The sequence below is a fragment of the Pithys albifrons genome, chromosome 1 (genome assembly GCF_047495875.1).
Source record: "Pithys albifrons albifrons isolate INPA30051 chromosome 1, PitAlb_v1, whole genome shotgun sequence".
Classification (NCBI taxonomy): domain Eukaryota; kingdom Metazoa; phylum Chordata; class Aves; order Passeriformes; family Thamnophilidae; genus Pithys; species Pithys albifrons.
The window spans coordinates 71,967,523-71,993,169 of record NC_092458.1 but is presented as its reverse complement, the minus strand read 5'-3'; the positions used below and the strand labels follow the sequence as shown (position 1 = coordinate 71,993,169).

The window sequence follows — 25,647 nt, the reverse complement described above, 5'->3', positions numbered from 1 at the left end:
CTGACATTCGATTGGCTGTCGTAATCCGAGGGCGGGGCCTTCCGTCCTCCCGCACGCCGATAGGCTCTCTCGGGGTGGATGGGCGGGTCCTGGTCGCTCCGATCCGTGCGGGTCCGTGCCGCGCTGCCGGGAGCGGGGCCGTGCGTGGCCATGGGCAGCGTGCGCTGGGCCTTTCCCTGCGGGGCCTGGCGTCCCCAGCGCCGGGAGTGGCTGCTGGCGGCGCAGCTGGTGCAGCCCGAGGAGAAGGAGCGCATCGGCCAGTTTGCCTTTGCCCGCGATGCCAAAGCCGCCTTGGTACATGGGGGCGCGGGGACGCGGTTTGCTCTCTGCAGATCCGGCATTGCCCAAATGTCTGACTCCTCGCAGGGAAACATGACCCACAAGGGCATTTCGGGGAAGTAAATGCATCGTAAAGTATAAAGCTTAATGTGTAAAGTGTGTAGCTGTGCTTCACCGGGGAGTATTTGTGGTCTGTTCTGAGTACTTACTCTGAAAGACTTCACAAATTCCCTGTCAAGTTAGGAGACAAAATCAGCGTACCCTGGGAGACTACATAAGACAGCATTGTAATATGTAAGAGATTAAAGGTGTTCTACACGATTCAGGTTTTACATCTCGCATCACAATGTGGTAGTTATACAGACCTGCTAACTTGTAAGAAGTCACCCATCACTTTCACCTGCTCGGTATTTATGTCATTTAGCGCTGAAGTATTGGAGTGCTTGTACAGAAACGAAGGCTGTTGAGACAATGTTACTGTTCAGGGTGGTGTAAACAGTATTTATTTGTGCCACAGAGTATCCTAAGTAAGTAAAATAAGGCAGACAAATGATTTTGTGATTCTGCTAGGCTGAGACTGCTTTGGAGTCTTGCCTTGTCTTTTTGCCAGTAGTGATAATAAATGTATTCAATGCTCATGTCTGATGAACTCTTGCTTTGTTGACACAGGCTTTTACAAAAGAAATATAAATTACTTGGTTAAAATACGTTCTCACTTTGCATCAGCAACAATAAAGCCACATTTTTCAGGCAGGTGGTTTTCTCGCACCATGGATATTCTAAACATAGCATAATAGTTCTGTCCCTTCTGTTTTATTTCATAGGCTGGTCGCCTGCTGATGCGGAAATTAATTGCAGAGAAGATGTGCATACCTTGGAATGAAGTACACTTGCAAAGGACATCAAAAGGAAAACCTTTCCTGGCCAATACTGTCTTCGGTATCAATGTAAACTATAACTTCAATGTTTCTCATCAAGGAGATTATGCAGTCCTTGCAGCTGAGCCTGAGCTTCAAGTTGGCATTGATATTATGAAGACTAATTTACCAGGTATTGCATTATTCTGACCAAAGTAGATTCTGTAGTGTTTGAGTACTGAAGATTTTCACATTTCCCAAAGAACTAATCTGTGTCCTAGAAATTAATGCATTAGAAGAGAGTGTATGAATGTATTGTGTATTTGGGGTTTTTTATCATTAAATGCACTCCTAATTGTTTACTTTTGGGTTTCTGTTATGACAAATACAGATCTATTTCCCATTTAGAAAAGCAGAACCCTGGAAAAGTAAGGTCTTGAATTATGCTATGATAACTGGCAGGACCAGCATCTGCAGATACTTTAATTCTGGATTTTCTGTGTCTTAGGTAGAAGTAGGGACAACTCTCAAACTAGTGACAGTTGGATCCATCCCCATGAGAATCTTATAGTCTGTGAGTGTTACTCATTTGTTCCATAAACATGGACATTTTATGTGATAGCACCAGGCTCAGTACTACAGCAAACTGGGAACACAGGTTCACTGTGAATACACAGCAATCCTTAGTGAGAGGGAATCATGAGGAGGGAACATTTGAGGTGCCCCTGGTAAAAGACTAAGCTTTACAAAATTTAGTTACTGGTCTATTTGTTTGTATGTAAGGACTGTATAGATTAATAAACTTAAGATCTAACGTTATAAATCAGAATTGTAGCAAAATGCATTTTTAAACACAGTGTTGAAGGGATCATTTATTTCACAGATGTTAATCAGTACACGACTGGGTTAAAGCATAAACATACTGGGACTTATGATTTACTGGAATTTTGGTTTTTGAGAATCTTCCTCAAACTTTTAGCTGGATATGACAGTAACACTGGTGTTCTTAGCAAATCTTTTTTCACAATCTCCAAGTTGCCTGGCATTTTACATTATGAAGTACTTTTTGTTCTAAGGTGGAGATCCAAATAAATCCTGACTGTATAACTTTGATGGCTTCATGCCTTTTTAATGATTACTACAAGTGTATATTTGTGGATTGGCATGTTTAGCTGAGATGCACAGAAACTTTACTGCAATCTGAAGTAAAGTTCTTTTCTGTCACTCATTTCCGCTTGCTGTAGACCCTCACTCCAAAGATGGTGGTCAGCATGGGAGGCCTGTGGAGGACCCCACACCAGAGCAGTTGTATGTTTTATTACAGGAGTTGTGGCTGCTGGGTGAGGCTTCATTGGAACAGGGACTGTGGTAACACAGGGCCCAAATAACCAGATTAGGCTTGAAACTAGTGCTTTTATCGTAACTCTCCCAGGCAGAGCAAAGCAAAGGGATGTCCCAGCTATGCCTCCTCACAATGTCTTGCACACCTTCAGCTTCTTTGCTTGGGGAACAGAGTTACAGAGAAAGCCTTGATGCTGTGCAAACACTGCTGATACCAGTATGGTATCAACACTGATGTAGGCACAGATCTAAAACAGTGCTTGCTGTACAGTGCACTGTAAAAGCTAACACCCAGACCCAGTCCCTCTGGAAATGCTTTGGCTGGGCTGCCACTGGGCTTACTGCAGGACTCCTTCATTACTCATTTTAAAAAGCTTTCCTGTTTCAGCAGGTAAATAGTGAAAATCAAAATGTTCAAACATTTGTATTTTAAGCTTTTCTTGGGAAGTGCAAAATTGAAATTTATACAGAAAAATTGAAACATTTATATGTAGAAGTAGTGATACCTTGCATCTTCTGCTGGTATTTTATGCAGCTGGAAATGTGGCTGAAATTTTAAAGATGCATTGTCTATGTCCAGCTGACAAGTTTTATGAAACACGTTCAGCTGTATTTCTGTCTAAAGACTGAGTGCTACTTTGAGATCTGATACAGACAGGCTTCTGTGTTTTTGCTCAGAGAGAGAAAAATGGTGGTTATTCTGGAGATGCTCGTGATTCCAAAAGACTGAATGGTAGAATTAAAGATGACCCACATTTTCCTTTCTGTAATGGTAATTTTTATTTTTGAAAAAGGAATATGATAATGGAAACTTAGTAATTGTATGTGTTAAGGTAAGCCAGCAAATAAGCAGTATGAAGGTTAGAACTTTAGTTCATGTTGCAGAGACTACAGTTTAAAGCTAGCTGTCTTTTGACCTAGAATATTTCTGGGAAAGATTTTTGTCTTTGTGGAATCACCTGAAACTCCTTTTTTATTGCTGTGCTATGAATATGTAACACTACCAGTATTTTTTTCTCTGATAGTTCCACTGAGTGGTGCTCTTGTTCTGCAGTTGCTGAGTACATTATATTTCCAAGAGTGAATCCACTATAAATCTTTTTCTCTAGAACAGCTACAAGGACAAAGGGTTCTCTGTGTGCAAAGTACATTACAGTAGGTTTGTTTGGTTATTTTTCAAATGCTTTTTTAAATACCCAGTACTTTGCCTTGTGATGTTATCCAACAGAACCTTGATTGAGGTCTCCACTATTCCTTTATTGTTCGACCAATGAACATGAAAAATCTGCACTGCAGATATAACAAGAGAGTATCATGCAGCTGAAAGTTTTGAGAAATCTATTATTTGTGTGCTAGCATGTAACAAGGAGACATGGCTGCACAGAAATATTTTATGTCGCTACTTTATCTGTGCTATTTATTTTTGTTTTACTTACAAACAATAAGAAGCCTCCTCTTTCCATATTATTTGTGCTTCATTATTAAAATCTGTAAAATGAAACTAATAAGGGACATAGACTTCTTCAAAGGTGAAGGCAGAACACAAGAAAAACTATTCTTCCCACTGCAAATAGAGACAGTTCTGCAAAAGTCCCACAGCTTTTTTAAAGGTGATAAAAGTTTATACCCTTTTTCCTCTATTCAGATATTCAACTAAATACTCTAGTGATGGTAGAAAAGAAAAATATCTTCTTTAGGTATTTAACTTCTTTAGGCCTTTTCATTACCTAGCAGATTATTGTTGTAGATTTAAATCAGTGTTTCAGTTTACTTATTTTTGAAGAATTACTGAGATCAGCGATTATTTTCTTCTCTTTAGGTCAGTTTAAGATGGACTTTTGAGCCATTTGGGAACAGGCACACTGTAGTACTATAAATTTGTTAGTGTAAGTATTTGAGTGGACATCTTTTGGCCAGAGTTATTGCATGTGAAATTGTTTTAAGCCTTTCACCAAAGGAAATGAGAAGAATTCTCACAGTACTACTAACTCCTGTGGAAAAACTCAGCTAGTGTTTGATTTTTAATTTATGTAAAAGAAATTTTGCAACAAATGTCAACATGGTTTAAGTAGTGTGTGGGATGTTGATTTACCAGTCACTTAAACTGTGCAAAGAAGAACATTTTCAGAGACTTAGGAAATAATGATACCTGAATAAAAATTGCTTGGAGCACTTGAAAAAAGTTTGGATTCGTAGGTTCAAGAGCTTTCTTGCTGTGCAAGTGAATTTCTTTTCAGTAATGCAGTTCTTTAGCTTAGACAGATTTGAAAAGGTAAATAAATTAAAAATTCATTCTGTATCTTTCATAATCAGGCTGAAGTCTTTCTTACCTATCACATTATAGTTGCTTTGTTCTGGACATCTCCAATCTCAATGTCATTCCAGAATTAAGTATTTGATGGCAATAAAATCAACTTTTCTCATTAATATTTTGGTTTTATGCTAGGCTTGCATATTAAAAGACAGAAAAGGGTAAATTTTCTGTGTGTGAATTTTACAGAAAAATTCATTTGATCTAAAATACTCTATGAAATTCATTTTTAAGAAAGTAGCCTATTATGTGCAAACACCTGATTGTTTGAAACTGGTTTTCTCTGAGGCAAATAAGTATAAACAGAACTTGACTCATTCTTCTCATTTTATTCTCATTATTTCATCATTGAGGTGAGATAATACATGAGGTGACAGAGATCTTCAAATGAAAAATACGCCATACATGAACCAGAGTATCCAAGTCCCACACTAAACAGATAAATACCATACTTGAGTCTAGGTAATGGAGGAAAGCTCTTTCTCCTCACAGTTATAAACTTTGTTCTGTTTGTTTTGGTAGTCATAAGCTAAGAGGTGGTCCCGTGGTGTAAAGGAGAGCACTCTGAATCCCAAGGACTGGAGTTCAAGTCTCAGTGGGACCGTCCCCTGGCAGTTCAATGCCTCCCTGCCATCCCATCCCGTCACATCTCGGATGCTCAGCAGGGTCAGCCCCGGTTAGTACCGGGTGCTGTGACAGTCCTGAGGACTTCACTGTCACTGTCCAAGCTCGCTCGGCCGTGGCAGATGGACCTCAGGACTTAAATGGTGGGGCCAGTTCTGCGCACGCTGTGCCTCACCTAAAAAATCCACTGTGCAGGCTGGAAGGGCATGTGGGGAGAGCCCTGCCCAAATCTGCGTTCGTGAAGTCTGGCCATGCATACATACATATAAGCTAAATTAAGAGTTAGGCACACCTAGGTCATAGTTAACGGACTTGCCGTCTTTTAGCAAGCAGCCATGTTCACTTTTTTTGAACTTGCAATGCTTTTTTAATTGCTGCTTTTCAGCTTTTTCAATAAGAATGTCCTACCTAGAAAGAAATGCCAAAGCAGATTGTTCTTTGGAGTGCTTTTGTCCCTGCCGTGCCTTAATTTTACCTTAAACAAAATTTTAACTGTTTTTTTTTGTTTGTTTTTATTGTTGTATTTCAGTAAATCTCATAGCAGCAATCAGCATCTAATCTTTTGCTGCAAGAGATAATCCCCAAATTATTAGCTAATGTTACAGCTTTAGATATGTAGATGCACTGCTTGAGATGAAGAAATTAATGAAGAATTCACTTTAAATGTTACTTCTCATTGTTTAAAGAAGTCAGAGTTTATAAATATGTAAGCACATAATTTTGTAGATGTGAAGGAGTGTTAAAACAGCTGATATCCTTGTTGAGCTAAAGAATCATAGTAATCTTGTGCACTTATACTGCCTAAACAGGGAGACGTTTCTTTGTTCCTCTGTTTGAACCTGGGAAGAAACAGCCATCTTAAACCTACTCTTGAGGAATACATGGTATTGTATAGCAGTTTCATTATTGTGCTTTATTTCGTTACATTTCTAACACTGGTTTAACCTGAAATTACATAATTCTGTAACTGGATGAGGCACCAGTGCTTGATAAACTATGAAAGAGAAATTTGTTGTTGTGATTCAATCTCATCTTTAAGGAAAAATAGTCTTTCCCCTCCAAAGAAACCATCTTAATCTTTTGTGAGTCTTTCTCTAATAGCAAAACATAAAACCATTTGGATTAAAATATAAACTGATAACAAAATGCGGAACAGTAAAAATTAGGCTGTGGAGAGTAGATACATTTAAAATAACAGACAAATTAACAATAAAGAAAGGAAAAAAATTAAAACCAGGTGCTTTTAGTAAAAATAAGAGGTGTGAAAAAGAGCAACTATAAGAATGTTTGTCTGTGTGGTTTTGATTTTAGTGTTATGGGTATTTTATCCCTTCTGCACACTGAATTTACAATAATAACAATCTATTTCTTAATTGGTCTTTTGGGAAATTAAGTTACACATTCACAATGAACAGCTAGATAGAATAGTTTTGGGGTTTTTTAACGGAACTAAAAGTACTTCTCAGCCTGCACTTTCGACAGTTAGCTTTGGCTTTCCAAATTAAGAAAGTCTAGCAGAAAAATGTGACTTGAAGGCTGAGGTTAAGTAGTTACTATGTAGGTTTAAAAATGTGCTTTTTGAGGAGTTTGTTGCTAACACTACCCATTTCCAATAGCTTCAGCTCTACAGGTACATATATTTGTTGCAAGAGTTGGAAAATAGAATCTGTCTCTATACTGTAAAGTCAAAAGCTTATTTGGATGTTTTCTGTGCAAGTATTATAGTTTGGAGCTCATACTGGTTTCAGGGTTGGGTGACAATGTTTTAGAGACAGACTTGAGATTTTTAGCCTGACTTATGAAATGGTAGAAAATTACCTTAAATATTTCATGTCTTTCCTTAGCAACTGTAAAAAAATAGCCTTTGCTACATTTCCCTGATGTATTTCCTTTCTAAAAGAAATTTTAATTTTCAAAAAGGCAAATATTTTTATATTTCCTCAATCAAGATGACAGATTGCTGTTGTCACATCAAGTTTTCTGGAAAGTTTAGGACAGGAGACTTTTGCTACTTCTATAAGTAGCTGTTTTCTTGCCATTTATTGGGTTGATGCTGTGAATTCTAGGTATTCGTGGCTGTTATATGCCGTGTTGTATTTTGATGGGAAATCAATTTTGTAGGACATTTAAAAAAAACTTGTATAGTTTTCTTGTTTTTTCATCAGACTTGTTTGGTTTTGAATAAAAATATATATTTTTTTCCTTTTTCTTTTCCTATTATTAATAAACAATTAGGGCTTGGTCATGTCACAGAAAAAATGTTTTCTCTGCATCAGTTTAGTTTGGTGTCCTTTGGTGTCCTGTGATCAATTATGGCTTGTGTCGTACACCAAAAGGATTGTGAGCCTGAGTCTGGAACTTGAAACATTCATCTGATACAGTTTGTTTGTTTGCAAGATTCATAGCTAGCCTGTGTGTTTCATGTTATTAAGTAGATTGATCTGTTCATGCTTCAGTTGTTCCTTTTGATAGGTAGTACATGTCATACTGTCTCTTTGCCCATTTGCCATCTGAAAGTAAAATATATATTGATTAGATATTAGTTCTTGATCACTGACCTGTTTTTTCTATGCAGTTTGTGGCAGTGAGGAAAGCTGTTAATATTCTGGGGTTTTGTATTGCATTTTTGGTTTGAGTGTTGGTTTGGGTTTGTTTGTTTGCTTTGTTTTTTTGGGGATTAGTTGATCAATGAGCTGGCAGTAGTGGCTTTTAGGTCTGAATTTCCATAGTTCGAGACATAAACCACAATATAAGCTAGTTAGTTTGTGACTGACCCAAACCATCTGAACACTGTTAACCTGGTAAAAACTGAAGTGACAACAATCGGTCATCTACTCTTCTCATTATTTGTGAGAAGACATGTCATGGTTTTAATAACTTTGGGTACAAATTTGTCCCCTGCCTACAAATGTACACTGTATTACCAAAGCACAGTTGTGATTGACCCAATATTTGTAACAGTGTAAACAAAATAGTATGAAGATTTCTGTATTAGCCCCATGGATAGAAATCTCCATTATTAATAGCATCATAATTTAAATGAATCTTGTTTCTGATTGTCTCTTGTCTTCCTACAAATAAAACTTGTTTGGCTTCTTTAGCAGGTAGAAAAATGGGGGGGAATTTGCCCTGTATTTACTATTTCTAAAGCACATTTGAAAACAGGACTAGAGAATATAGTATGTTTTGTTACTCTTCACTCCTGCATCTTTTTAAAATCAGCCTTTTTCATTTGATCTGAGGTTTTGCAGTTCTAAAGGGAAAATGCAAAGCATATTTTTTTACCTAGTCTTTAAAAAAATTATAAAATACCCAGTTCTCATTACAGTAGAAAAGATGGAATCATGTATTCCAATATAAATAGTTAATGCAAAAAAATCCAAAATGTACACATATATGCACACATATGAACATGCACCTTACCTGTATATAGCATGTTTACTTTCCAGGTTTAATATGGGACTTTTTTCCAGTATCACTCAATATTTCCCCTCCTCACTCTTCTTGAACTTTCCAGAGTATTTCATGGTTTGAATTTGATGAAGAAACTTAATTTTTGAGTTAGTCTTATTTTTTTTAAGGCATAGAAGGCAATTTTTGAAAGATTACTCATTTTATATTAGGGATGTAATGTGCTTAAAAGCTTATTAACAGGGAATAGTAGGTAAGAAACAGCCTTCACAACTGTGTTAATTTTACATTTAACTTTTATGGGAACTACACTGGTTTTAGATATGCATTATGATGTGATAGGAGCATGAGGCTTAAGTGTCTGTAGATTAGAGAAATTGAATGAAAATATAGCTTGGTCTCAAGAATAAAATCTCTTTTTTATCTTGTGACTATCAAACTAATTTAGATACCAACTGTAGGAGCTGGTCAGAGGTTTGCTGTATGTCTTTCCTCTGTTGGTTGGTGTTCCTTAAAAAGCAAATTAATGAATGTTATGGGAAGGAGGCAGTGCTAACATGTTCCAGAGGAAAAGTGCTTCTAGAGTTAGGCCACTGAACAACTAAACCGTCCAGTCAATTTTGTCTAATGCAAATGAATGTACAGGTTTGTATTTCTTAGGCAATCGGATACTGGGTCAAATTGTTTTTGGCTAATTGAGTATTATGAAAGGGAGCTGTAGTATATTTTGCTTAAATGTATTAGAGTTCTCTTCAGCAAGATGATCCAATGTAAAAACAAAAACTGCTTCCAGTATTCAGACCACACCTGCTCAAGTGTAGAGTTTATAGCAGACTAGAAAAATGCTTTCAGAGTATTAGCTCTTACAAACAAATGCAAAAAGAATACACAACAGTTTGTGTGAAGGTAAGAAAAGAATTTAATTATAAAAGCATATACAAATGTTCTATTTCTTGGCACAGGTAAGTAAGAAGTATTTATTTAAGAAGTGAGTTTATTTCTGAAACAAGTTGACAAGTAGGAGGTACTTTACAAATGTAAATTTAAAAACAAAGAAATAATTGCTATATGAGAGTTGGTAGCATTTAAAAGGAAACTTCTAGTTTTGTTCCCTTCATATCTACCAGGTCATGAGAGGCATGGTAAAATTGAAGAAGGTTAGTGAAGAGCCACCAGGGTGATTAGAGGAGTGGGGAGCTTGACCCATGTAGAAATGCTGATGGAGCTGTGTTTATTTGACCTGAGGAAGGGAAAGTTCCAAGCAGGGGAATCTAATCACAGTGTAAGTGAAAGGTGACTGTAGAGATTATTTACATAGTTGTCTTCATGAGCATGAACAGGGCAAAAGGCAATGGGCTTAGGTTGCTTCAGGAGGAATTATGCCTCTATAGAACAGTTCTTCACCATGAGAACAGTAAAACTCTGACAAGTTCAGCAATTTTTTTTTGATTTTTCATTGTTTCAGGGAAGTGGGATTGTGTAAGTAGATGGATATGGCATTTGTCTTGGTAATTCATCAAGGCATACTTAACAGTGAGGTTGATTTTCTCTTTTACTGTTATCATTTTCTCCAGGGAGAAAAGTTAGTTCTGTTCTTAAACTGTTGTGGATAATTCCATTAGCTGACTACGGCAATTATCAAAAAAATTTCAGTCTTAAGAAGTTTTCTTTGCTTTATGAATGCAATTGAGGGCATCTCTGAAATGTCACTGCCGTGTCTTGTGTGATGTGTGTGTCAGATAATACTTTGTGGTGTGATTTGGAAATTGTAAGAAAACCTGAATATGTGCTTTAGTGTGAAATTAGTCTGTTCAGATCAGTTATAACTGTTGCCAATACCTGTTTTTATTTAGTACTTAGATAAGGGTTATTACCCTTATCCATGCTTTGAAATGAGCAACATTAGTGTAGAGAAAAAGTTCCTTGCCCATAGTCAACTCACGGAACTACTGGCACAGCTGCAATTAGAATTTGTATCTTCATTAAGCAATTTAGTGATGGGCTCTTAAAAGCAGTGTGTTATTAGAGGAAGTGACTAGTTTGGATTAAATATGACTGATATTTTCTTTTTAATAAGAACATTGAAACAAATTTCTTGATAGGTTATGCAATCTGCAGAACTGCCTCTATCCAGATTTTTATTATCCCTACTAAAGAAAATAGCTTCATTTCTGCCATTGTCTCTTTAGCCAGCTGCAAGCCCAATTGGAAAGACTGCATGGTATGCTGATTAATATAGGCTGTGGGTGAGCAGCCAAGCATGTAATGAGGTCCACAGCTACCAGTGTATTATAGAAATGCCATTGATCAATATAATCACACAGTCTGTAGTGTCTTGTACAAAGTAAACTTAGACTGGTGGGGACAAGTGGTGTAGCCCCTGAAGAGCTGCTGCAGTGCCACACAGCTGTGCTTATTTTTAGAGTAAGCTTAAATTTAATGTAAGGATTTGAAGGTTTAGTGGTTTGAGGTTGGGTTTTTTATGGGGTATTTTTCTTTTTCCTTGGTATATATCTTACTGTTATTATGGGTACCTCTCTACCCCCTTTTCCTTGCAGAATAAATCCAATCCAAAAGGCTTGATATGTGTATGGTAAATTTGGGAGACTGTATTTCTACAAGTGCTTAAGAAATGTTTCTTTTGCATCCCAGCATCCAAGGCCAGGAGTCAGAATAGCTTGATGAATTTTGACAAACAGCATGCTGTTTTATAAAATGTTACTAGATCAAGGTGTCAGATGCCAGAGACTGTATATGCTTCTATACTTTTGTAGCAAAATATAGTATTTTTTTAATATATGTAAAATCAGCACTGGTTAGATACTTTGCTTTTCCGAGAATGCTGGAAATACATAGTATGTTTGACTTTCATTTCACATTTTTCATGCAGCAATTCTGCTATTGAATTTTTTTTTCATAGTGTGTCCTGAAAAGTCATCAGCTCACTGCTTTGAGACAATAAAAATTCAAGCTGTAGAGCAGAGTTGGTTCATAAATTTTTTTCTTATGAGTTTTTTTCTTGAGCAATAACATGAGGTAATTAATTTGCTTATTATTACTACTCTATTGAAATTTCTGTAAATATCTCTGTCTGATTTATAGGTAGTAGCTCAATTCCAAATTTCTTTCACATCATGAAGCGACAGTTTACTGAGACAGAGTGGGGTGTAATCGAGTCTATGAGTAATGAATGGAAGCAGCTGGATATGTTTTATCGGCACTGGGTAATAATTTTTTTCCCTATTTAAAGTCTGCAAACCTGAATGTTCTTTTTTGGTATAATTTATTATTTTCATCATAGTAAAAGTTACTTTTTATAATTGCATAGTCAGAGAATTTTTTAGCTTGGAAAAGACCTTTAGGATATCAAATCCACCACTAAACCATATCCCTAAGCACCACTTCTACCCATCTTTTAAAGAACTCCAGGGATGGACTCAACCACTTCTCTGGACATCCTGTTCCAGTTCTTGAAAACCTGTTTGATGAAGAAGTTTTTTCCTGATATCAAATCTAAACTCTCCTGGTGCTACTTGGTGCCATTTCATGTGAAGATGAAGATAATTGGACTTGATATCTTAGTGATTTTTTTAAATGACAGAATAACCTTGAGAACTGTAATACAGCTGACATTTCTGGGATTTATTGCTAATTTTAAACACACAGCCAGAACCAGGTGAAGGGTTCATATCTGTATGTGCCACTGGGTAATTGCAGTTACATGTTTTTTTTAATTCAGGAACTTAGGCTGGGTATTAACAACACTGATAACTTTTTCTCATGATAATTGCATCAGTCTACCTTCACATGTACAGTGGTGTAAGTCTGAAATTTATTTTGTCTAAAATGTGTATTCAGAAATAATGTTTTTAGAACAATTTGAAGACAGCCAATATGAATAAAACACACTTACTTTGTCTTTTAGGCCTTAAAGGAGAGCTTCTTAAAGGCTATTGGAGTTGGAATTGGCTTTAACTTGCAAAGAATTGAATTTAACGTGTCCCCATTGCAGCTGGAAATAGGGAAGATGTATAAGGAGACAAAAATGCTTCTAGATGGAGAAAAAGAAGAGGAGTGGACATTTGAGGTAAGGACTATGTTTTCATTAGTGATACAGTCTCAACTCCCTACAGTTGCATTGCATATTTGATTTTTAATTACATCACACCTTTATATAAACCCAGTGAGCATATATCAGTCAAAACTTAAGTTATAAAACTGCAGCAATTTAATGTATTTGTAGTGATTGCAGAAACACTTCATAGATATATTCATTATAATGGCTTTTTAATTTTCCTGTTCCTGGAATATGTTTCTTGCACTCTATGAAATTCATCCTAGGGTATAAAGGAAGTCCACTGAAACATATTCAGCCCTGATTTCTTGAACAATGTCTAAGGCTTTAAAGTTCTTCATCAATTGGTCTAGAATAGGCCTAGTGATTAAGCAACCCCATTAGTGTTTATGTTGCATATTTGAAATGGAGGAGTTGCCTTCAGCTCCTTTGGATCCTTGCTTGGTGTCCATATAAAAACTGTGTGTTTTTGTGAGTTTGAAGTGACTTCTATGTGTGGGAGTGGACAGATGAAAAAACTTGCTTTTGCTTAATTGGAACATTAGTTTGGGCTCAATCTTCTATCTGAGTGTTGGGGTTTAGGCTTTCGTTTTCATTCTGTTAAAGCTTATCACTAAAACATCTATTCTGTTAGATTTGGTAGGAAATGACCAGTATCATCTAACTTTGTTTAAAGGATTTATAGAGAAATAACTGATAGGGACATAGTTTCAGTGGTGGACTTGGCAGCTCTGGGTTAACAGTTGGACTTGCTTATCTTGAAGGTGTTTTCCAGCCTAAATTATTCTCATTCTATACAATGATCTTAAATTATTTAATTACCCTAAGAAACTAAGCCTTAAAACCAAATTAAATCACAATCCCATTTTTCTGCACCCCAGAGATGTGTTCATTTAATCTCTTAAAACAAAAGAAGTGCAACTAACATTGTCAAGCACACCTTTCAGCAAGAGCATTCAGTTTCAAATACATATTTACGTTTTGAAAATATCTACATTGTTGCAGATAACTGTTCCAGTTGCTGTCTAAATCACACATTTCTGCTGTTTATTTAGTATACAAATTACTGTAATGTATGCATGTAGTATAAAAGAATAAATGTGCCAGTAGTATTTAACTTGTACTCCAAATTTATCTCTTCCCAGTTGATTCCATTCAGCATTCCTATCTACTTCTGGTTTGTGTTATTTTACAAGTCTATTCATACTAAATCAGCCCTCTCACTCAATTCCTATATGGTATGGCAATATCAGTATGTCATGAAGTTCACTAGTTGGATTTATATACTGGCAAATGAAAATCTTAGGAAAGGCTGTGACATATCTTGTACAAGAATGCTTTCTGTATTATTGTGGTGTACCTCTTTTGATTGATTTCTGAAACTCTTAATTTTGATCTTTGATGACATGCCTGTGATTGATTGACTAAAACAGCCTGATGATGATGTAGAAAGCTCCCTGTGATACTTAAATGCTTTCTAATTATTTGATTTTTCCTTATTTGTTAATAGTTACTGCTAGAAGATTCATGTAATTTTTTGTCTGAGGAATCTCTCCGCTTCCACACTTGCCCTCCTTCTTCCCAAGAGTGCAGCCTTATAATGAGGCAAATTCTAGTGTTTCAAAGAAAGAACTTAATATCAAGTTTCATTTAAATGCAAACTCAATTTGGATATAATTTGATTTAAATACCAAGATTTATTAAAATGAAATTTTAAAAATATTCAGTTACCAATTTTCAGCCTAAAATTAAGCATCTCTTTACTTTTTTTGTCTTTTCCCAAGTCTGTTTCATCTTGTGTCCATTTTCTTACTCAGAAAAATCCCTTTTTGATTCATTATTCTCCCTTGATTCTTGAAATAACTTGTTAATGGAAAACACTACTTTTTGAGAAATCTGACTCACCCAAGAGCAGACATTAAGAATCAACTGTAAGATTGCATATTACTGATACAGTATTTTCATTGGGTTTCTTGTTGTACTGAGTTTGCTTGAGGGACCTTTTTCTATCAAATAAAAAAAATATACTCATACCATTTTTACTTTTCAGATCTGCCTATATCTTTATGATAGGAGATGATCAAAGGAGCAAGACACTGTTTAAAGTTCAGTTATCACATTTTGGGTTGCCTCATTTCAGTTTCAGAGAATCTAATTTACCAAAAACAGGAGAGAGAAACAAAGGGGATTTTACCCATTTAAATTACACAAAATATTCTGAAATCTCCTTCAGAAAGTACCATGTATTGTAAAAAAGGCAAGTTAAATGTAGAAAAAGATCCACCACTTTATACTTGCCATGACTTAAAGGTCAAGAGAAATAGTGATGAAGCAGAGTAAATCAAAGCTGATACTGTTCAGACATCTGTAACTGCTCACAGTCAGAGCAAAGCCAATTCATATTGGAGGTAGAATTTTCTGTGAATATTTTAAAAAAAACCACTTATGTCTTTGTAAGTACCAAATTAACTACTTTGTTATGTAGTTTGCTATTTGTAGTATTTGTATATTTGTAGTATTTTAGCTTACTATCCCTTTACCAAGGGTTTAGTTTTGCTCTGTCTTTCTCCTCCTTTACTCATATATTTTTGAGCTTGCATGGAAGGCAGTAGCTCAGAAACAGCCTCTTCTTGTTTGATCTTGCTGGAATGGTTTAGCTTTAGGCACTTGTTTTCATACAGTTCTCTAGAGATTGCTACTCAGATTCCCTTCAACTGTTTTGGAAGGAGTAGGAGAAAAAGTACTGTAAAGTTTCATTTAAAAGCATCAATTTAATTTTAAGATATGTCTGCTATATGTATTAAATATGCTTTATTCAGGTAGACTGTGCACATTTTTCTCATTTTAAAAAGGTGAATTTATTTAGTAGTAATTAAAAGATAACTAGCTCAGTGAAGAGTGATAACAGTATTTGTGTCAGGGTGTTAATTTATGATGGAGGCTTTATGATGATGATGATTATGGTTAATTCTACATGCTCCATTTACTTCTTTTGGAGAAAATATCTTGCAGAATTTTCCTGGTTTCATCTTGGATAGAGTCAGTTTTCTTCCTAGTAGCTGGCATAGTGCTGTGTTTTGAATTTAGGATGAGAACAGTGTTGATAACACACTGACACACTAAATCAGGAACTTTTCGGTTTCTAATAATGCCCTGCCAGTGAGGAGGCGGTGTGGTATTTGCTGCCTGCTAGGTTAAACCATGACAAGAATGAAGTAGTAGTTAATTTTGATTAAAGAGAAAGAAGTTGATTGAAACAATTAAGGCATGTTTTATAATTTAAAGAGATAAACATAATTTATATGTGTATATACACACACACACACTCATGTGTATGTGTGTCTTATATGTGGAAACATATTGGCACAGGAATAATTTGCCCAGAGGAGTTGTTGATGTCCCATCCCTGGAAATGTTCAAGGCCAGTTTGGATGGGACTCTGAGCAATCTGGTCTAATGGAAGGTGTCCCTCCCAACAGCAAGGCTGTTGGAACTAGTTGTTCTTTAAGATCCATTTCAATGTTAAAAATTAATCCTAATTTCTGATTTGCAAAACGCTAAATGTATTTGTGACTCTTTCCTTATTGATCTCAGTTGTGTACTGTTGTTAAGGAAGAGTGGCTGGAAAGCATTTTCTGAAATCTTTATTGAAGAATCTTAAATGAGATACCAGTCATTTCTGTTTTGGTACCTACCACAATTTTGGATACAACTGGTTTATAAAGGAAGCACACGATTTGTCCTAAACCCCGTTCTGGCATTAAGAATCACTTGGCATCAGTGCTGCTGTACAAATAATTGTTTGCATTTTTTCACAACAAATATTTGCTTGGTTTGTTTGTATGCAAATACATTACTTCCAGAACATGAATTTCAAAGAGAGATTACCTGGGTCAATTTGAAACTTATTTAGTAATTGATGGTGTGCAACTGTAGTTGACAGCTTTCACCTTGAGTAAGAAAAGTTAATCCTGTTGCATTGTCAGGAATAAATAAGAATAGAAACTTTTTTATTTCTAAAACTTGCTAATCCAACTGGATTCACACAGCAATCAATTCTATTCTCTGGAAGTTTCCTCATAAGCTCTCTGTTCTTGAGTGAATTCATAATGATTTGAATCCCAGACATACCATTCTACCGAGTCTTTGAAATGAGATCATTGTAATTCTCGGTGTGCCTGTAGCTTGAACAGCTCTAGTAACACTGTTGTTCTTTGCAGATAAAAACAAATTTTTATCTATTATATGGTTTATAGAGAGGAATCTTCACAAGAAGAAATCTCTACCTCAAAGGAATTCTATACAATTATCTTCTTTTGGTTTTCTCATTTATTTCCATTTAAGATATTGATTTATAAGCCAGGATAGTGATATCTCCAGTGAAGCAAGCTAACCCACATCTTATATAGTTTCAGTATGTTTCATTAACTCCATAGTTTAAGGTTTATGCTGGCCACTGGTATAGGCAGGGAAAGATCTTCCTTTCTATATTTCATTTGGATTTACATTTCTCTGAAACAGCAAGGATAGATGAAGGGCATAGTTTGTTATGTTTCATTGAAAGATGCTGAAAAGTCTTTTGTGACCACTGAGAAAAAGTGAAATAAATGAACTGGACCCTTTTGAATTCACTGTTCATTGAGCAGGGTCTCTACAGGGAGTGGTCTATCTAAAAAGTCACTGCCTGATTAATGCAGCTTTGAACAGAAAAAACATTATTTTATTAACAATATGTTGCATACTGTCTATAATATGTTTTCAGTTGCACAAAAAGAAGTAATATGTAAGTTGACTTCACAAAAGAAAAATTCTGACCATTTAACTTAAAGCTGTAACACAGTTGTTTACAGTCTTCTGACTGTAGGTATAAGCCAGTGCTAAACGTGCTATAGTGTGTCCTCTGTTCTGATCTGTCTTTAACCTCTGACACGATAAAAAACTAGTTGCAGTAATTTTTCCATCTAGACAAATATGAGCTACTGCCACACCAGAACTATATAAATGGTTTAGCAATACATGATGAAGCATCTAATTGTCATAGTATTTTTGATGAAGTTACAGAAATGTGCACGCTGTGTGCAAATGGTTGTATTTCATCAAAACTCTGAGGTAGCATTCTTTATGCTTGACTTATTTTCAGTTTTGTTCCTTAGTAAAGGAATGGAAAACTGAGTAAAATACTTCATAGTAAATACATCTGTAGCTCTTGCAGTCATGGGAAATACTGCTTATGCTGTATGTTTGTTAATGTTTCTTATGATCACTTAAATATTTTTCCCAATCTAGACGGAATGAAAATAGTCATTTTCTAACTAGCGTTTTGCAGAAAGGTTAAAACATGAGCTTGAAGTTTTGCTTTTAAGAAGGTGAGGGTTGCAAAGCTCACTGCTGAAGCTGTCAAATAGGTTCGGGTTTGGTGGTTGTCCTGGGTTGAGCTGGCAAAGCGCCAACTGTCCAGGACAGAGTGAAAAGGGTTCCTCCTCCCCCCAGCCAGATAAGGGGAAAAGAAGAGGGAGAGGAAAAAAAACTTCCAAAGCCAGGTCTATGCTGAAACTAACTACATGTATTTATACAGAGAAGAGAATATTAAGAGGAAACTACAATATAACACACACTTACACAAGTTACCTATATATAACAAGGAATAACTCCCCACTCCCCAATTAATACAAAGCCCATTACTCTAAATTCATAAGCACTCCAAAAGATACTCAGCAAGAAAGAGAAAGTATAACAACAAAATATTTCTACTTTCCTGAATGCAAACAAAATGCAAGCACAGGCAACAGGAGCAGGGCCTAGCATAGTAGAGGAGCTGCTAGATGTCCTCCTCTTAGTGCAGCCATGATGGAACTCACTAAGCCACTCCCACACACTGGATTTTACACCCTTTGAGATGACGTAGTATGGTATGGAATACAGTATTATTGGCTGGAAGAAGTAAGCTGTTAGCTAGCTCAGCCCAGCTCAAGTCAGCTGACAATTTCAGGCCTAATCTGAACTTTAAAGCCTAATTTTTTTGGCCTACTTGGCTAAACCCATAACAGTGGTGAAGAGATCAAAGTAAAAAAACAGTTGTAATTCCTCACCAGCACCTCTGCCAAGGCACCCACGTTTGCTAGAGCAGCCTCCCAACTTTGCAGTTGTGCTGCACACAGGACTTGTGCAGCTGCTGTTATGGCTGAGCTACATTGAGTAGGTTTGAGCTGAGCATCCTGGCACTTTTTTTTATATGCAGATGTATAGGGCTGTTTAGGAATCACGAGAATGGTATTCTGGCAACGGAAATATTTGAAAATTCTATATAGTAATGGACTGTAGAGAAGCCTAATGCAGACTGACATAATTTGTTTAAACGATATTTTGCTCAGATTGAAAGCAGAAAAAAACAAGTCAAGCATCAATGTTTCAGAGCAAGTAGGAGGACATCATGGTGCTTGGTTTATATTTTAATAGAGTGCAGTTAGATTTCCCAGGGATGGCAAAACTGGAGATTCACTCTTACATGTCAGGAGAATATCCCAAGGACTAGCTGACTTTCAGATCAATGGCAATATCTAAATTGTTCACTTTTCTAGGTAAAATTCTTGTTAGTCTTGATTTATGTTTCAGTAAGTCTGTGCAAAAATTCTGTGAAAACTTTGCATAAAGATGCAAGAAAAATGTTATTTCCTTGCCTTACATATTTTAAAAAAGCCAATATAATTATGAGTTTACTATAGAAAAAGGATAATTCAGAAACAGTATATAAAGTGGTTTGGGTATTTTTTCTGAAATTATTTGCTCAGGATTAATTCTCAGCCTTTGTAGACAAAAACACTTAATGAACAAAACTATTAAATATGTAAAAACTGTATCATTAAATATTTAGTTATATATCTAAAAATTTTGAGAAAAACTGATTCATATTTACACAGACTGCTGTGTCAGGAATTTAAAGCTGTGCTCTTACCTGCTGTCTGAAGCCAAGAATTAGAGAGTCATTGGTTTAAGTTTACATTTATATTGTTCTTTTTCAGAATACCTTCCATAAGTTCACAGTTCATCTTATTGGAAAATGGATAGCTAAGATGTATTATATGTTTTGGGACTCAGAAGGGACTGGTAAAAGAATGCTGAGTTCACAGACTTAAATATAAATATCTATAAATGGGTGAGGTGTTGGTAACCTATAGTAACCCATTAGCCCCACTAGCTTTTTAATGTGTCTGCATTGTTGAGCTCTCCAACAAAACTGCTAAAAAAGTAGTATTGCTTTTTGAATGTCATTCTTTTAAATTATTTCAAGTTATGTTTTACAGTTGTTCTGAACCATATTCTAAATATTTATGTAGTCTTCACTGGAAAGAAAATAAAGAAAATGCATTTACTTAGCCATTTTTCTTCTTTACTAGGAAACCCGGTTAGATGAACATCATCATGTTGCAGTGGCACTTGGGAAACAGGAGGGATTTGTACAGAAGGATTCTGATGTAAGAAATGATGAAACAGTTTCAGGTCTTGGTAATCATTTGAACATAAACTTATGCTGTAGCTAAAAGTTTGTTATCTTAGATGTAGGGCCAAGAAGAAAGTTTATCTTTAGCACAATATTAACCAGAGCCAAACAGTATTACTGAACTGTTTCCTCTAACTCTGTTGTGGCTATTTCAGGAGAGGTCTGGGAAGGAGAAATGCTTTCAGAGGACAGCAACAGATAATGTCAAATTTGGAATGCATGTATTACAGTGTTCAGTGTGTTCATTCAAGAGAAGATTAAGTGATTTTTGTCACAGCCTGGTAGTACTCATGTGAGAAAGATGGTTTTCACAGGAGGAAATGGAGACAGTGAACCAGTCTGGAGTGCTAAACTTGTACAACACTTTGCCAAGCAGATTTTAATGGGGGACTGTCAGTGCATGTATCCCAGAGCAGATCCATCGCTCAAACACCATTATGACAAGATAACCCTTGAGACAAGCAACAACAGCCAACAGATGGGAAGAACAGCAGTGTTAGTCTTCATTCCATGTGGTGTCTATTGAGAGAAGGAACAAAGCTACTTAAAAGGTTTTCAGGATTTTCTGTGCAATTTAACAAAGATCTCAGTCATAAAAATAGCAATAAAAGCCAAATTCAAGAGAGAGACAGACTGGCAAGTTACAACTGAAATAGCCAGACATTCAGAAAAGGAGAGCATGACAAATTGCCAGATTTTTATGTGGTGTCTTTGTTGCTTACAAGAAAATGGGTTAGTTGTTTTCTGTTACTTAGATAGAAAGATTCTGGTAGGAACTAGAAAAAAATTATTACAGAAATGGATAAAAGTGTGAGAGTAGTAATGCACACATCCATCATGGTAATAAAGTTGAAGTCTGTGTCCATAGATAACACAGAGAGACAGATCTTTTAACTAGTATTGGTTAGATTAAAATAAAAAAAGAGAAATAAACTGTCTTTGAGGACTTAATGTGTTAAATGAGTGGAGAAATACTTTTTTAAGAAAATATGTTCCTTCTGTTTGACAGGACATACTTAGGCTCACAGTGGGATTTCAACAGGAATACTGATAAATGTCAGTCTGAGGTGAAAAGAAGGTGGCTATTATTTCTAAAGAAGATTACCTAAGTATTCTACAGAAATCCAGGATTTTTAAGTATTGACCTTCACCGTCATTATCGCATACCTAAAAATTAGCATAGGAAGAATAATAATGATATCAAGAGTTCAAAAGAAAAGTCTTTGAATAAAGAGAAGTCTCAAAGTCATACTTGTCCACTGACTAAATTTGTGATGACCTAAATTTAATTATCTCAATTCACAGAAAGGTCATTTTAAGCAGGACAAGTGAGCATCCTGTGACCCCCAAGCACAGAAATTAAGTGAAAATTTGGTATTATACCTTTCTAGATGTCCTTCTAACAGGAAGGTGGAAGAAATGAAAGTGACATTCTCTCTACGTAACAACTGTAAAAAATGATTTTTTAAAAATGTATCGCTAGATGTGTTGAGAGAAGTAGTTGTTCATCCTGGTTAAATACATGTGTGCAGATATTATGCAATTGTTCTAGGATGTCAGTGTGTCTGTTCGCTCTCTGCAATCACAGGAGTAATTCATTATGTCCTCTTTGCAGAACATGTACTTTCAGCTTTCTTCCTGAACTGATATCTACAATTCACAGGAAAGACCAATTGTTACATTAATGTAATATAGTTAAAAATCTCTAGTGTCCAGAAACTTAACAAAATGTCTCCTAGTGACTGCTATATGTTTTAAGAAACATTTAATCTGCACTCTTTACCTAGATACAGGCAGTTATCTGTGCCAAATCTCAATGAAAGATAACTGAGTTTATACTTCCTGATATTTTGTAGCCTACACAGAAATTATATTTTTGTTTATCACTTGCTAAATTGCACAAGACTTGAGATAAATTCATTCAGAACACACTTGCCTTCAGACAAGCATGTGCTGAAGTTCAGACTATATCTGTTAATGTCTACTCAGTTCTGAGGCTTAGTTTGTATTTGCTATGCATCTGTGATATCACTTGCAGTTCTTGCAGCTTCACCTCATCTCCAAAATGTCAGATGAACAGGAATGTCTCAACACTATGTCACTTGTGTAAGGACATAAAGTTACAGGCTGCTCAATAACTTCTGGTTTCAATCTGCACTGACAACTTAGAGTTGTTCTGTGCTGTTACAACAAAAAAAACCCCATTTTGTTGTCTCTCCATTTATTCCTAAGAGTAGCTTACTCAAACACAGAAATGGAGAATAGACCTTTTCGTGCTTTTACCTATTTACCAACCTACCTTCATTGATGTGACAGGAAAGGGCAACAAAATCCTCAAAACAGACGTTAGACAGGATCATCTCCAACACTTGCATGTAAGCAAGCAAGGGCCTACAAAGCACAATTATGAATAAATTCCCCAACCTTTATCCAGGAACTCAGCATGCTGAGATGCCTCTACAGTGCCTGTACACTAGTCCACAAAGTCTGAGGAATAAAGTATGGTCTCTGGAAAGGTGGCCAGCTAATTCTAGAAACCATTTCCAGGCACATCAAGGACAAAGAAATCATCAGGACTAGTCAGCATAGCTTTGCCAAGAGAAAATCATGCTTGGTAAACTTCTACAATGAAACGACCAGCATGGTAGATGAGGGGAGAGGAGTGGATATTTTCTACCTGTATTTCAGTACTTTCTACTTCTGGCACTGTTTCTCATAAGGTCCTCCTGGAGCAAATGTTGCTGTATGTACTGGATAAGGAGACAGTAGGTGTATTGAAAACTGGCTGAACAGTTGGGGCCAGAGGGTGGTGATAGTGGTACAAAGTCTGGTTGGAGGCCAATAACTAATGTACTCCAGTGATCAAAACTGGGTCCAGTCCTGTTAAATATTTTCATTAATGAACTGGATGATGTTGCAGTGCACCTTCAGTAGGTTTGCTGCTGACGCCAAACTGGGAGGAGTGGCTAATATGCCACCCAGAGGGACTTCAACAGGCTTAGCCTGAATCAAACATGAGCAAGTTTGTGTGATGTACAGAGTACCCCCACTGCAGAGCAGCCCTGATGGATTTTATAAAATATTAAACACTAAGAATATGTCACTTGCACAAATGCCAATTTAGAAGAATCAGCTATATTAATGTGGGGTTCATGCAAGCTGTACTATTCGCCCTGCTGTCTGGGATCAATTACACTTGGAGATGGCATACAGCATGCTGCACAGTAACTTGTGATCAAAAAAACACCCCCAAACCCTGTTTGCTTTGAAACATGATTTTTCTTGGAGTGATGAAACTAACGTGGAGTCTATGACACTCTAATCTCCAATATCTCAGTCTGCATTTAATGTGGATTTAAGACAGGAAGTTGCGAGCTGATTGTGACTGCTTTAGTCCTCAAGTAGTGTTTGAGTCCGAGAGAGGCATGCACAACCACGATGATTACTGGTACTAAAAAGGGTAGGAATAGACACACCTCTAGTGGAATAAATCTTCACATAATTGTTTCAAATAATCAGTTCTGCTGGAGAATGAAGAACAATTTGTTTGATGGTCGTCTTTTTCTTTCATTTTTTATTGGACTTAAACACCCATTCTGCCATACTGCAGCATTCTATAGCACTTGTTGTGTCAGTTTTGTGAACTGTGTTTCAAGGAAAAACTTGAATTTTCTGTAAGGCCCTTCACATGCTTCTACTAGGTAATGCATAGCCTAAATCAGAGTCAGTGCCATTAGTCTCAAATGTCTCAATTTTTCTTTCTTCTTCAGTAAGCAATGTATAGTTTAAACTGGACAGAGAATTGTACAGGAAGAAAACTTTTATACTTATTGATTCGTGTTTTGCTAATATGTGTTTTCTTTAGGTACATTCCTTGGAGCCTAACCCTCCACAGTTTATGTTACTGACTTTTGAAGATTTAGTTGCATCTGGTATTCCAGTTGCACCTGAAGATTCTGCATATTGGGACAATTTTTGTTCAAAGCAAGAGAGTCCAGTGAAACAGAGTTCACATTCAAGATAAGAATACTTGTGAGAAAAAGAAAATTGTCAAAGTTTTTATGCTGTAATTCCAAATGTGGGAATAAGTCTACGTGTGTAGATGAAGAATGGTTTTCATTCTTTAAACTACTAACCTGATTTTTACCATTTTCAAAACTGATGCTTTATCAGAATCGTAAGGAAGACACAAGTTTCCTTGTGGAAGGAATTCTGAGTGAAAAGCCCAAGCCTGAGCTGGCCACGTACTTTTTTGCATCTTGTTGACTGTGGTTCTCAGACTTCAATATTTACCCATGCTACGAACTGAAAGCAGATCTACAATAATGTTGTTTATTAGTCAACAAGTATTTAGTATATTAAAATGTGTTTCCATACTTAATTTATGCTGAAGCTTAAATTATAATACTGCTTTTTCTCTTGCAAAAATAATGGTTTTATTCTCAGATGGATGAATAAAGCCAAGAGAATAGGTAGAAGTGAATTGCAGATATGGGGTGAGATGAATAGAGAAATTTCAGATCTAGATTTCTGGGGATAAAGCAATTACTTTCATATTAGAGATTAGTTACTTTTGCATGTAAGCAGTGTCTCCAACCAAAATTTTTCTTTCATTAGAAAGAATTTTAAAAGTGTTAGTTAAATTATTTATAATACTGTTCTCACATCTAATTAGAGGACAAACCAATTTTGTTAAATTAGAAAATTGGACTTGGTTTGCTTGCCAGGAATATGATAGTTTTTAGGACTATATCTAATTAGAAAGATTACAAAACCAGAGGTGTTTGGTTTTGTTAGCTTTCTATGAAATAAAATCATAGTTTCCAATGGTTCCAATGGAATCGTGAAGAAGATTGCAGTTGCTCACACTGTGATTTTTTCCAAGTCTTTAATTTACACTGAACTATTTGAAAAATAAGATTAATCCCCTTTTTAATCTTAGACAGCAGTGGAGTTAGGTGATGGTAATGCCTTGTGAAGAGCCACTTGAGTCAGGTTGTTTCATGTCAGTGCAAGTAGACAGACTTGTTGCACTTCTTTCTACCACTGTGGGAAAGAGCAGCTGGATAGTTGTGGAATTATCAGCTAAAAGCATGCTGCTAAAAGGCCAGCAGGACATTCTGACCCCTTATGAATGTGAATGGTCCTTCTTAAACTCATTTGAAAGATTTTTCTGGGCATCTATGGTGTGGACGCACACACTGGAGTAAGTGTTGATATTATGTACAAATAAATTAATGTAATCTCACAG

General features: G+C 36.1%; 1 protein-coding gene across 2 annotated transcripts; it reads left to right on the top strand.

The window, feature by feature from the left end:
- Nucleotides 1-34: 34 nt before the first annotated feature.
- On the top strand, nucleotides 35-25,647 carry AASDHPPT (aminoadipate-semialdehyde dehydrogenase-phosphopantetheinyl transferase). Of its 2 annotated transcripts, XM_071555037.1 has the most exons (6): nucleotides 40-294; nucleotides 1,104-1,329; nucleotides 11,926-12,047; nucleotides 12,749-12,910; nucleotides 20,293-20,370; nucleotides 24,262-25,647. In XM_071555037.1, the coding sequence occupies exons 1-6, from the start codon at nucleotides 79-81 to the stop codon at nucleotides 24,418-24,420; spliced, it is 963 nt and encodes a 320-aa protein (XP_071411138.1). In that variant the 5' UTR covers nucleotides 40-78; the 3' UTR covers nucleotides 24,421-25,647. The 2 variants fall into 2 exon arrangements, with proteins under 2 accessions (XP_071411139.1, XP_071411138.1); XM_071555038.1 differs by lacking the exon at nucleotides 20,293-20,370 and having other exon boundaries at nucleotides 35-294.

Excerpts from the sequence above, each read along its gene's own strand:
- AASDHPPT (XM_071555037.1), top strand. The coding sequence starts at position 79 with ATGGGCGGGTCCTGGTCGCTCCGATCCGTGCGGGTCCGTGCCGCGCTG. Across the intron at positions 1,330-11,925 it reads TATGAAGACTAATTTACCAG|GTAGTAGCTCAATTCCAAAT; the intron begins GTATTGCATTAT and ends TCTGATTTATAG. Across the intron at positions 12,048-12,748 it reads ATATGTTTTATCGGCACTGG|GCCTTAAAGGAGAGCTTCTT; the intron begins GTAATAATTTTT and ends TTTGTCTTTTAG.